This window comes from Convolutriloba macropyga, chromosome 13, assembly GCF_964194025.1.
Source record: "Convolutriloba macropyga chromosome 13, txConMacr16.3, whole genome shotgun sequence".
NCBI classification, from domain to species: Eukaryota; Metazoa; Xenacoelomorpha; order Acoela; family Convolutidae; genus Convolutriloba; species Convolutriloba macropyga.
In genome coordinates, this window is record NC_134480.1 from 40,580,858 (window position 1) to 40,595,158 (window position 14,301).

A 14,301-nucleotide genomic window follows, 5' to 3' on the forward strand; every position below is an offset into this window, starting at 1 on the left:
GAGAGTTTTATCATTAGGGTAGCTTGCCTCTCAGACTGGGAAGGGTTGATTTCTTGATGTTTGGCAGTTGTAGGTGATCCTGCTTCAGTACGATGTCTTTGAAATCATCAGCGTGGCTGTAACTCCTGAACTCATCTAATGATGCAAGGAGATTGTTAATGAAAAGCAAGAACAATAGGGGGACCAGGTTGGACCCCTGTGGGACACCATTCATTTCTAGTTTCAGGGACGATCAGATAATTCCAATGGGAACATATTGCTGCCCGTTTGTCAAAAATGATTGGATTGTAGAGAGAAGTTTTCCTCCAATGACGAAATTTCTAATATACTGCAACAGAATATTTGTGGGGAACAGTGTCGAAAGCTTTGACAAAATCGAGATTAAAAAAACTGCCAATTGGTGTGTGTCTAGCTTGTCATAGTGGTCGTAGATCTGATCAAGAGATAATTTGGGGCCTTTCCCATCATAGCCACCCCCCCAGCCTAGTGGTTAGGTAACCTATAGCCCCCCATCAATCATGGTAAAGATATCATAATGGGGGTGGGTGGGTTATAATTCAAGGGGGGCTTTAATAAGAAAGACTCGGAATAACCAGAACGCATTTCGACTATTTTAAATTCTGTAATACTCATAAAAAGTCTTCTCAAAATGATCGAGCGGTGTTCACGGCTATAAATGGGAGTATTGGAAATTGAAATACGATCAGCGCATGATAGTTGGGGCAATTGACCATGATTGGTGGGGGCAATTGATATCGTCGTATCTAACGAACCGCAAACAATATGTGAAAGTCAACAATGAGGTATCTGATTTGATAGAAGTCATCAGTGGTGTCCCACAGGGTTCTAAATTAGGACCTCTTTTCTTCATTACTTTTATCAACGACTTACCTGAACACCTAACTGAAGTAATTTACTATGGCTTTGCTGACGATATGAAACTGATAAGAGAAGCAATGCAATACTGAAACCGCAGTTTCTAGTTTGTCAACTTGGTGCAAAGAAAATCAAATGAGACTAAATTATAACAAAACTCACATCCTGAACATCCCCTAAACAGCGACTTGTTACCTTGAATTTGTTGCCTCTAAGCGTTTATATTGAAATGCACGACTTATTATACCTTATTGCTTTAAAACAAGGTAAATACGACGTTGAACTATCTAACTTCGACAGTATTCAGGAAAGTACCACTCGTCAACATAGCCGAGGAGAACTACAAATAAACAAAAATCGATTAGTAAGAAGCGACGAAAATTTTTTCCACGGGACAGAAATTCTCTACAATTTAGTGCTCAAAGTTTATTCAAATTATGGTAGAAGCTTAAATTAAAATAGCGTCAAAAATTTTTTGGCATTATTTCGCAATCAGTACACAGAGGAAAACGAATGCACTTGGCGCATTGTATGCAAGTGTGGAAACTGCAACATTAATCAGAAACTTATGAATCTGGACAATTGACTGGAAGCAATACCCTGAAGAACGAACTTCGAAGCCTAATCTACTACTGCTACTATAGATTTTGAACACAGTAGCTTCTGCCCCTTTGTTTTTTTGCATGCACTGCAAGGTCATCTGCGATAATGGTCATCAATTATCGTGCAGGGCCATCTGCGATAATGGTCATCAATTGACTTGCGTCTATAGTTAGTGAAACGTGAAACAATCCCTACGCTGATTTTGTGCCTACAGTATTTACTGTGCTTTCGATGATGGTCTTATGATGATTTGGCTCACACCTTTGATAGAAAAGCACTTTTTTAGGCATGGATGAAACGAGCACTGATGTGCTTCCTGCTGTGGTGAACACAAAAAGCGAGCCTAAAAGATTTTTTGCTCCCAAAAAAGGGAATGTTGCCAATTTAGTTCCTGCAGACATAAGTGAAAACAAATTTTTAGCTACGCAGATAGAGAAGTTGCCTGGAAATTATAACTTCGAAATTCCCAAAACAATATGGAGAATAAAAGAAATGGATGTAAAAACTGTAGCTCTGCAGATGCCAGAAGGTTTAACGATGTTTGGATGCACAATTGCCGACATAATTGAAGAAATGACTGGTAGTGACGTTATTGTTATGGGCGATGTTACATATGGTGCTTGTTGTATTGACGACTTCACTGCCCGAGCTTTAGGTGTCGACCTCTTAGTCCATTACGGACATAGTTGTTTGGTTCCTGTCAACGAAACTCCTGGAATCAAGGTGCTTTACGTATTTGTTGACATACAGGTGGACTTGGTCCACTTTCTGGATTCTGTTTTGTATAATTTTACCAAGGGATCGAAGTTGGCGTTAGTTAGTACAATACAGTTTGTGTCAGCAGTGCAATCGGCGTCGAGAGAATTGTCAAGCCTTGGGTATACTGCATTTAACCCTCAAGCACGACCTTTATCTCCAGGTGAGGAATACTGAGATTCGATACAAAAGCAAATCATAATGCTGTTATAAACGAAAAATTTAAAATCCTCGATTGACTGAGTGAAGAGGTTGTTCTCAAAGCGTAATTTGAAAGATTTTTTTTCCGGTTTCTTTCATGTGTACATGCCTGAACGTAGCGTCAAAAGAATGGTTCTTGGGTTGTTTCCAAAAATCCAATTGATCTATATGATCAGAAAAAACACTTCTGATCTATATGATCAGAAAAAGAGCGCTGAATGGAGTCAGTTTTCTACATAACTGGGCAATAAAAAAGCCGTGTAAGCATTAACACAATAAAATACAATTTCCGCGTAATATCAAACTTTACGCGGATTTTTTAATATCGCACATTTGTAAATCATTTGCCAGTTTTCACTCCTTTTTCCTTCAACTTGTTTCAAGAGTTTTTTTCTTTAGAAGCTTATTATCATTAGAAGCTCACTCCAGCTTCGAATGCAGTTTCTAATAATTAATTGACCGTTTTTTTTTGACGTACATTTGGAAGTCAATAAAATATTTTTGCACGCTCATTTATGCTAACTACGACGGCTTGCGTTATATTGATCTTTATCTGGTTGGATTGTTTTGCCTGTTCAAGGAAATTTTTGTTAAATGTAGTTCCGCCCGAAGAATTCTGTCTAGAAGCAGGTCTCGTGCAGCTTTGGATATGATTCTAAGAAAGCAAACTTTTTTACCCCAATTGATTTGCTTGTTGATTCTATAAACCGATTGCAATGATAAGCTTTGGAAAAAATGAACTAAATCCAGGAAAATAAAAGCCTGCGGGTTCCATCTGGCTAATAATTTTTCAAAGATGCTTTTGGTTAATCAATTAACTATCAAGAATTACGCCTGAATATCTGCGGTTGTTTGTAGGTTAAAAGAGTGACCATTGAACTGGATGCAATTTACATAACTGAATTTTCATATCTGAAGAATTATCCGTTTATCCTCTGTTCAATGTTATTTTATGTTTCATAGATTGATCAGTTTCCGTCAAGATGTTTTCAGAAGTCGTTCCAGTTGCATATTGTTCTTTGTGTGATTTAGAATTGCTATATCATCTTTATGTCGCGCAAAGAATAATAAGCTACTTCAAGCGATTACTGAAAACCTGTTAAAGGAAATTAATTATTGTGAAAAAAATAAGTTGACTTGAATGAAGGAACGAAGATAATGTTTTTCGACGCCAAGTGCACTCCGAGGGAGATTTCTATGTACACTTGCTACTATGTTCACGTGGTGCTACTAGCAATGCGAAAAAGTACAGGGATGTAGAAGCACACCAAACTTCATGGTAATTGTTTCAGTGCACGTGTGCACTGTAGCATGTCGGGTTGCTGAATAGCTTTTCGACATCGTTGAAAACTTCAAAAGCTGCGCAATATTTCTGACCAGAATTGCTTTGCAGAGTTTTTTGTCAGGATAACTGCGAACATCGAAACTTCTCAATCAACTGACTTCAATTTTGTGTATCTGGATAAAGTTTTGTCCATCAACCAAAGGCCGAATCAGTTCCTGTAAGATGTATAGTCTTGTAAAATGTCGAGAGACCATCAAAATCGTTATCAGCTGAAAGAGATGTCGTCAACTGAAAGAAAAATATAATCGTTAAGTTTTGCAACTCAAAATTAGTATCCTCTTCTGTCTCCAATTTGCACAAAGGAATACATGATGTGGAAATCGGATAGAGCCATGCATTGATCAAGGTAAGAATAAATTATTCGCGGAAAGGTGATATTGTGCAATAACCGAAAGCCTCGTGGTCAGTATTTGTGTCCAGGATGCATTCCTACTTAGGAAATCTTCCTTGATTGACAAGAAGGCCAGCTTGTCTTTGTAATTGTCTTCTGATTTTTATGAGATAAAAATACGCGAGACTTGGCAACTGGTTGAGTGCCTTTTCCATGCATCTTTTACAGGATCCACTGGTAATAAGCTGGTTTTTCATCTCTTCTTGGATATGATGCTATACTTTGTGTTCAACAAAGTATTGAAGTGAATGAAGGAACTTGTTTGTTGTATTCTACAATTTTGGCACGTAATTGTTCAGCTGGTATAGTGACAGGTTTGGTTGTCTTGCGCAGCAGATACGAAGGCTTGTTTGAGGGTACTTTGGGCGAACATCTGCGAATAGTTAGGTTTTAATTTTATTTGGCTCAATCTCTGAGCACGGTCGCTTTTGAGACTCACTGGTTAGCTATATCAGAAACTGATTGTTTTGAGTGATTGGAGTTAAGGGCATTGAGAAATTATGTCTTTTGCCAAATTACAACCGATTGTGAGTGTTGACTGTACATAGCCCGTGTAGCGTAGAGGTTAATATAGATTTATATAGATTGTAGAAGTTATAAATAGATTTCGAAGATATATTATATATATATATATATATATATATATATATATAGAGATGTCGAAGTTTTATAGATTTGATAGACGTTTTTTGTACTTCGTCATAATGTCACCAATGCTGTCGAAATTTCCTTATAAAGAAAATTAATCTTTTCTGTAGTAAATGTATTTTCCAACTTTGACTTAGCTGCACTTCCATAGGATAACAATCCATACTGAGCTAAATTCTTGCTTACTGCGACTACTAGTAATGCGTAAAAGTACAGGGATGTAGAGGCACGCCGAACTTCCATGGTATTTGTTTGAGTGCATATGTTCACAGTAGTATGTCGGGATGCTGAATGTAGCTTTTCGACCTCGCTTAAAACTTGAAAAGCCACAATAGTTCTGACCAGAATTGCTTTGCCGAGGTTGTTCACAGTAAATAACTGCTGACGTCGTTCTTCTCAATCAACTGACTGCAGTTTTGTGTATTTCGAAAAGGATTTTGTCCATCAACCAAAGACAGAATCAGTTCCTGTAAGATGGCGAGAGACCGTTAAAATTGTTATCAACTGAAAGAGATGTCCTCTACGGAAAGAAAAAAGGTTTTGTTGAGCTTTGCAGCTCTCAAGTTTAGTATCCTGTGCTGTTTCCAATTTGCACAAAGGGCTCACAAGTTTCTTTTCTGCTGCATTTGGAAGTTATTTTTTCGCTAGGTACGTGTGGAAATCGGATGGAGCTGTGTATTGATCATGGCAAGAATGAATTATTCGTAAAAAGGTGACATTGTGCAATAATCGAAAGCCTGGTGGTCAGTATTTGTGTCCAGGATGCATTCCTTCCTAGATCTTCCGTGTTTGATAAGCAGGCTAGCTTGTCTCTGTTATTCTCTTCTTTATATAAAATACTCGAGACTTGGCAACTGGTTGAGTGCCTTTTCCACGCATCTTTTCCAGGATCCACTGGCAATAAGCTGGTTTTTCCTCTCTTTTTGGATATAACGCCATAATCTGTGCTCATCTGAATCAGGGAACTTGTTTGTTGTACCCTCATTGAGAAACTATGTCTGTTGCTATATTATAGCCGATTGTGAGTGTTGACTGTACATAGCCCGTGTACCGTAGAGATTAATATAGATTCCCGCGTTAGTCAGTTTTTGTTTTTATCCTTAATGTGAATTGATTTTGTTTACCAGCAAGAGATGGTCAATATAACGATTACACTGACTGGAGAGAAAACTCAAATAGCTCTACAGCCAATCTGGTGAGTTTACTGAAGTGATGAAGCAAATATATAATGATTGCGTTTTCGTTCTCCCTCATTGCGTTTTTCTTAAACTATTAAATAGCGTGGTAATTAGACACAATATAGGTCAACAAACTTTTTAATGTTTGTTTCTTGATCATTTTGATTTTACCAATTTTCAGACAGTGGTTACTTCGAACCAAATTATAGGCAGTTGCAAGATATCCCTTAAACGATTTTTCTCCTTGTCGCATTGAGTAGCTAGGTGCACGCAGTAGTCCCCATCGAATAGTTCTTAGTGTGATGACTAGTTTCTTGTTAGGTTAAATTAGATGCGACACAAATTTTATTGCAAGAAAATGCGCCAACATGCACTCAAAAGCTTCCGTTATATTGATTTCATAGACGTTCTTCATTTTTGTCATAATGTCGCTGATGCTGTTAATTTTCATTTTACAGAAAATGCATCACAAGTAATTATGTTTCTTCCAACTTGTACTTAGCTTCAATTTCATAGATTAACAATCCTTAAGGTTGCTATGAGCATAGGAGTTCAGAACAGTGTTTTTTAAAAAAAAATCGTGATTTGTAAACCAAGCCTGAAAATTTATTCATCTCGTTTCTTTAAGTAAAATTGATTTGACAAGTTCTCCGGACTACTTCATTGCGTTAATTAATTCAAGTTTTCAGACAGGATACTTTCCAAATTAATTCAAACAAGGCGTCGTGAGGCCGCTCCTAAAAAAGTCTAACCTTGATCCTGAATTGTCGAGTTATCGCCCTGTGACAAATCTAGGATTCCTGTCAAAAGTTATTGAAAGAGTTGTTTTCGAACAAATCAAATTGTATCTGGAATCTAATAATCTCGATTAAGTATCAGAGTGCTTTTCGTTGCTCGCATTCATCTGAAACGGCTTTGCTGAAAGTCTGATGACCTTCTTTGTCATCTGTACAAGTCGTTTTCCTTGATGTATTTTGGGTTAGACTTGTCTGCAGCGTGATATCATTGATCATCAATTTGTATTTCCGATATTAGAGAAAATGATTGGGCTGCAATCTGAGGTCATCATAAATGGAGGTCTCTCTGGTGATGGTAAAGTTAAGATGGGTGTGTCACAAGGGTCGGTTCTTGGTCCTTTACTTTTTTCCTGTTACATGCTGCCTTTAGAGATATGCTGAATGAACTGAAAATGTATTATGTTACGCAGGTGATACCGTTCTTTATTTTGTTTTCGATTCGTACCTCAGTCAATGCATGTTTGGTGATATTTTGACCTCGATTCAATGTTGGTTCAGCAATGCAAAGTAAAAATTAAATGCGAATAAGAGTGATTATATGATTATCCGGAAATGTTAAATTGTTAAACATGGTTTTTTAAGTTATCCAGAAGTTGGTGACTACACAGAACAGGTAAAATCTTTTGGTGGTTATATTGATTGTCAGTTTACTCAGCAACGACAGGTCGACTTTGTTTGTTCGGAATCATTTTATCTCCAAGTGTGGTCAATTCATGATCAAGTTAAAACATCAGTCCAATTGAGTTAATTAGACTTTGTGTTATCACGTGTTGCCAACTGTAATTTGCTTTATTATGGTCTGACAAACTTTTTGTTAACGAAAATTTAAGCGACTAATGAAGTCTGCCGGGCGTTTGATTTTTGAATGGTCAACTACAACACCAACATGGTCATACTTGAAGAAGCTACAATGGTTGCCAATTAAACACCGCATTGTGTTCCAAATCTTATGTTACGCGCTTCGCTTTGTACATCAGCCTGAAAAACTTGCACTATATTTATCGGAACTAATGAAAAGAAACACGATGGTTAAAAGGTCTCAATGTATTTACAATTTACTTGTTACCAAATTTCGCTCTAATTTTGGAAGAAGTTCTTTCTCGCATGCTGTCACTGCTGAGGAATAAGCTCTTTTGAGTTGAAACTTATACCATCGGAAATTTTATTCAGTTGTAATTCATTGTTCCATATTTGATCTTTTTCTGGATTTAAAATTAACTTTCTTTACGCCCACGAAGTTTTACCGCTCACAAATTTTCCTTCAGATGTATTGGTTGTTTAAATGTTGGTATCGTCAGCAAATAGAACACTTTAGATTGCATACAAACTGCTAGTAATTCATTTATGATTATTAGAAAAAGAAGAGGCCCCAGGACTGATCCTTGTGGATTGCACATTTCTTTTTTGGACTGCGATTGTTTGCCAGCTAATTAAACGTATTGTAATCTGCTATCAAGAAAAAATTTTCAAATTCTTTGTCCCAATTTTTCGTCTGATGCCATCTTCAACATAAGTTTTAGGAGACATTCCATTGATTGTATTCTCAATCCCTAGAAGAGAAATCTGAGCAAAATAAAAACTTTGATGAATCTTCTGCGTATGCAACACAGAATCTTAACTATCAATTTTTCTTCAATACTAGCGAAAAAGTTATTGAAAGTGTTGACATCAATTGTACTGGCTCTTTTCTTATCGCATTTGATTATTTTCTGAAGTAAACCTCTAATAGCAAACTTCTTTGGAGCAAACCTCTACTATTATGTGCTTTTGCTAATTGATCATCATGTTCTCTTCTTGTATTCATTTAAATACGTGTATCCAAGTTTCTCAGGCGAACATTTTGCTCGCGGTTAGCAGCGGATTTATCTTTGACACATTTAAGGAGTGTACCCCTCTTTCTCATTTGTTTTCTCAAATCCTTCGAAAGTCGTGTTTTTTTGTGTTGACAATTTTTTCCATGGACAAAACGATCGAGTACTTTATTGATTTTTTATGATCTCTCTCAATCTTCCGTCAGAAATATCAGGAGGAGCGGTTTATTAATTGCTCTCAAACGAAGCTTGTAGCAATTATATTAGTCCTGTCGGTCTTTTTTTTTGTGAGATTTTTCGTTTGACCGATTTTTCGTCTGACGCTCTTGACTTTTTGTCTTCAAAAACGGTATAAACAGGTAGCGCCCAGCGGGCTTTAAATGCCCTTAGAGCTTTTCAGCTCAAACTGTTTTGGAGACTTATAATTATGGTGTGAAGAGCTATTCTTAGAGGCTGAAGACTCCCCCCCCCAACTGTTGAACCCCACTGCGCTGTTGCCCCTCACCCGACTGTTGCCAACCCGGTGCACGCCCTCCCCTAATGGCTAGCTATTGACGAACAACCGCTTGCTAAAAACACGCAAATTTATACAAATTTTCACATTTTTTTTTCAAGCTTTTCGAAAAGTTTTGTCATTTTTGTTAAATTTTTGTCAAATTTTCAAGTTTTATCAACCCTAGGTGACAAGGAACCCACACTATGGTTAGATAATAGGTTACTGCGCAGTTTATAATGGAAATATAATGGTTCCGACATTTTTTTGCATTTTTAAAACGTGCAAGTTTTTTCAAGAAGTTTGAAAATGTATGTCGGCTTTTAGGTTTATCCAGATTGGCATCATTAAAGATTTTTCAGCCTCAGGGTTCAAAAAATCTGCTTAAGGATTTGATAATATGTGGCTGCATAGTTTTTTGTGGTAATCGAATGGTTTCAACTTTTTAATATCACAAATTTTTTCGATTTGTTTTTTTATAAAACTTGCAATTTTATCAAGTTTTTTGACAATTTTTGTCATTTTATAGTATGATCTATCCTCAAGAGCCAAGGAACCTCCTCTAGAGTTTGATAGCAAGTTATTGTATAATTTCTAGATGCAATGGAGTGTTTTTAAACATTTTACATTTAACGAGAATTAGCATTTTTTTTTCGAAAAATTTTTGGCAATCTTTATGGTTTTTTTGAAATTGTCATTTTTTGAGGTTTCTCTAGCCTCAAGAGCCAAGAAGTCTCCTTCGAAGTTTGATACGAAGCTGCTGCTTAGTTTCTAGAGTTAATGGAATGGTTATCTTTATTTAAATGACTCGAGTTTTAGAAATTTTTTGATAAATTTTAATTTGAAAAATTTTTGAAAATTTATTATCATGTTCCAAGTGTATGGATCTTTATAAGCCAGTGAAACTGTTTAAGGCTTGAAATGGGCAGACTAGTTGGTATCTTGAGACAATGGAATGGTGTTCGGAAGATATTATTATCACGAGTTTTTGCAAGATTTTGTTAAAATTTGCAATTGTTTTAAAAATTTTGGAATTTTTTGTCCTTTTCTGAGTTTAACGATCATTACTGGCCAAGGAAGTTTATTAAGTCTTTCAGATGGGTTACATGAAAAGTATCCAGAGACAAAAAAATGTTTTTGAAAATTTTTTGTACCGCGAAATTTGGAAACTTTTCTTTTGAATTTTGCACTTTCAGTTTTTTTTCTATATGATTTAGTTACTAACAAGTCTAGAAAACTTGAAGTTGTACAGTCGATTCTCATCATGGAAAAAATTCCTAGCTCTCTCTCTCACTCTCTTTGTGTTAGCTGGCGTTTCTTTCCTTCTCTTTCTCGCTCACGTTTAATCTCGCACTCTCTCTCTCTCTCTCTCTCTCCTTAACTCCCTTGTTGATGCCGCACTTCAGCGGCTGTTATGTGGCGTGATGTCATCGTCTATTACCCTAATCTCAGACCCCTTCAATCAAGCTAAAGCTAACCTCACTAAACAGTGGCTAGGTACTGACGAAGCCAACCGCTCGCTGGTCGTTTGAGAGCAATTCGCCCGACGTTAGTCGGTTATGTTTTCATGTTTTGCTCAAGTAAAAATAAGTTATTGTACCAAGTTTGATTATTTTGAAGCTTATTTAGGGAATATAGAAAAAGTGTATGGCCAATTTTACCTTTTCTGTCGATGCAACTTGAAAAATGAAAGGAGAGTGATTTTGACATAATCATTTGAAATGTTTCTGTTACTCTTGTAGGAAATGAATTAATTACGCCTAACCCGTAACTTGAAATCAAGTCGAAGTAACGTTGAGATTTTTCTTGGTTCTTAAAAATATCAAAATCGAAGTACTACGAGCAAAATTGGTCATAAGCACTGAGTATTAAGTGTACAATCCAATAATGCTGCTACTTGTTTAACTGTCCAATTATACTGGCTATATTACGCAAAGTGTCTAATGAAATGGAATTATAGGACAGTTGACGTAATAATCAGTATCAATGAACAGTTTTGTTCGTATGACTGCTATGTTAACGCATGCAAAAAACACGCACTTTCCACAATTCAGCACATTAGTTAACTGCTTTTTACATTCGTGATTGATGGTTTATCTTGGTCTTTCTCCCTCGTTTCAATCCACTAATAACTGGATACATCGGGAAGCAATATTATACGTTTGCCAAGAAGCTCGAGTTAATAATGTTGAAATTTTCAGTTTTTAGGTGAAATTCTAGGCTGCACTTCACCTACTCTGCCCAAAGACACAGATGCTATAATCTACCTGGGAGATGGTCGATTCCACATTGAAAGTATCATGATTGCCAATCCCACTATCAAAGCGTTCAAATACGATCCATACAGCAAAAAGCTCACTAGTGAAAACTACGACTTCAATCTCATGTGTAGTATTAGAGCAGAAGCAATAAATACAGCGAAACGTGCTGATACCTTTGGGCTAATTTTGGGAACTCTGGGTCGACAGGGATCAACAGGTATGTGTTAAACCTCATTAATGTAGCTTTTTTTAAACACATATTGGCATCGATTCATGCAAACATAACCTTAATGAGCGATTGGAGGTACCGTCGATAACAGTGCGAATGGCAATATATTACCTACGCTAAGCTTCTGAAAGGGGCAATGCTATTTTTTCCTACCTTCATAATATTTTTCAAAATTAAGAGAATTCGGTGCAAATTTTATGCAGTGAAAAGAAATCGAAGGTTGGACTCTTTCCATCATAGCCCCAAGCCTCCAAAACACAGAGATTAACCGGGCTAGAAACTAAAGCCACCAAGGAACTTAATTAATTGGAATTAAGATTTTTGTCGTGCGGATGTTTTCTAGTTTCGGACAAAAATTCCGTGCTAAATGGGTTCAAATTGCTTCGAAATGTCTACAGGTTACAAAAAAGTAGTTTTGCGCATTTTTATTCTTTTTTGCAACAAGTAAATTAAAATTATAACCATATGGCTAAATATTCTTGAAACAAAAAATATTTCAAATCATTCAAACAAAATAATAAACAGCAATCAATTTTCTTAAAGAAGCACATTATAAAATTTTAATGCGAATGTTTTCTTCCTAAAAATAAAAATAACTTTTAAAAGCTCGTACGTTACTGTTAAAAGGAATTTTTTTCATAATGTGAGTGCAAGAACTCATTCAACGTTTTCATAAAAACGTTTTCATTTTTTGCCAACCGAAGCCACTGTGGAAACTTATTCCATTTTTGTACGCATTGACGAACAATCGAATTGATTCCAAAGTTGGTTTTGACATTCTGTCTAAGTTTGAATTGTATTGTTAGAGTATTTTGATGAAGACTCAGATACCCGTGAAAATTTTCAGAATTTGCTGGCCTGGTTATATCATAATGAAATTTGATTAGCGACATTTTCGCTATTAGCTCAGCTGGTAGAATGTTGGTCCGAATTTGCACATCTCTCGCTTTGTCATACTTTCTGCGTAGAAAGCACACCTTTATACAACAGTTAATCTGTCGGTAAAGGCGTTTTTGGTTTTTTGCCGATAAATTTTGAAGAAATATTGCCGAAAACGATAAGTGTGAAAGCACAAGTGGTTTTAAAAGAAGAATGCGCGCGTTCAGTGGAATCCGATGTCTTATTAGGTATATTGATCTTAAAGCATGAGCCATATTTTTTAAGGTTTTTTCAGCTACTCATCGAAATAAAGGTTCCTGTCTATTTGAATACCAAGATAGCTTTGTTGTGAGAACTTCGTTTTTGTAAAAAAAAGCAGATCGGAAATCAGAATTTTTGCGCGAGAAAAAGATTAATTCGGTCTTGTTTGTATTCAAAGTTTGTTCATCTTTACATATTTTTCGGTTTTTCCTTGAATTTTCCATGTAAGCTAGTTTCCTTTCCACAACAGACAATACTTGTGTCATCTGCAATTTGAATTACTTTCGCCGTTGTGTTTATATTAGATGAAAAATCATTCGCATATAAAAGAAAAATGAGTGGTCCTAAAACAGCTCACTGTGGCACACCGTGATTCACAATTCACAATCAGAGAACATGCCATTCACTTTTACCTTTTGTCTGCGCTTGGCAAGAAATGAAAACAGCAATTCTTTCGCTTCCTGGGGGAAAACCATACATTTCAATTTTTTTTAAGAAAAATGTCATGGGAAATGGATTTAAAAGGTTTTGCAAGATATAGAAAATTGGCAAAAATTTCTTTGCTTTGATCTAAATTAGAAGAAACTGTTTCAACCAGTTGTAAAACTGCCTCGGTTGCTGACTTTTTTCTGAAATCCGAATTGCTCTTGATTCATAATTTTATGCCTATCAATGAAATCCGTCATCTGAGGCAGGAGGAGGCAAACGCAGTTGACGTCTTTTGTTCTAATCGAGCTTTTCTGTAAGCGTTATTGGTTACGTTTTATTCTAATGTTTATGTTATGATTTATTTGAATTCATGGAGCTTTCTGATCGTTTTGAATTTTAAAATTTACTTTTAGACCTTGTGATTTTGATTGCTAGCTAATTTGTTATAAAAAGCAGGTTAAGATAAACTGAAAAATGAATAATTTTTAAACTATCGTTTCAGCTGTTGTGACGCGTTTAAAAGACCTCCTCGCTTCTTACGGAAAGTCATGCATTGCTGTTTTCATGTCGGAGATAATCGATTCAAAATTAGCCCAATTTGATGACGTCGATTGCTGGGTTCAAGTTGCATGTCCTCGGTTGTCCATAGACTGGGGAAGTTTTTTCAACAAACCTCTCCTAACACCCGCAGAGTTACACATGGTGCTGAAATCACAGGAGAAATTGGAGACATTAGAATCGTATCCGATGGACTACTATGCCAGAAACTCAGCCGGGCCCTGGACCCCTAACAACCCTGGACTTAAAGAATTGAAAAATGAAATTTCAAAAATTGAAAAAGACTTGCTTTCAAAATGTTCAAACTCAACATGTGATTGTAGTTGAGATAGATTAAATGTAATAAATGTTTCTGAGATTTGGTTTTCTAAATCTACTCAACGGTTCGTTTGTACAAAAGTTGTTGAAAAGTTATACGAAAATAAAATTGTTGGAAAAGTTGGGAGCGAGCATTACGGGTAATGCTGATAATGATTAAGGATTTACAACCCAGAGCTAAAGCCTACGTTTAAACATCAAAATTGTCTACCCGTAACTAGGTAAAATACAATTTTACTGAAAATTGTACAGCAGTTGAATTTTATG

At 36.1% G+C, this 14,301-nt stretch overlaps 2 protein-coding genes across 2 annotated transcripts in view; one reads left to right on the forward strand and one right to left on the reverse strand.

Annotated features, from left to right (window-relative positions):
- LOC142351416 (mitochondrial inner membrane protein OXA1L-like) overlaps window positions 1–14,301 on the reverse strand; it is a 282,527-nt gene that overhangs the window by 176,728 nt on the left and 91,498 nt on the right. The gene's annotated exons all lie outside the window — the stretch shown is intronic.
- On the forward strand, window positions 1,625–14,074 carry LOC142352160 (2-(3-amino-3-carboxypropyl)histidine synthase subunit 1-like). Its single transcript, XM_075404559.1, has 3 exons — window positions 1,625–2,398; window positions 11,308–11,577; window positions 13,661–14,074. The coding sequence occupies exons 1-3, from the start codon at window positions 1,768–1,770 to the stop codon at window positions 14,041–14,043; spliced, it is 1,284 nt and encodes a 427-aa protein (XP_075260674.1). The 5' UTR covers window positions 1,625–1,767; the 3' UTR covers window positions 14,044–14,074.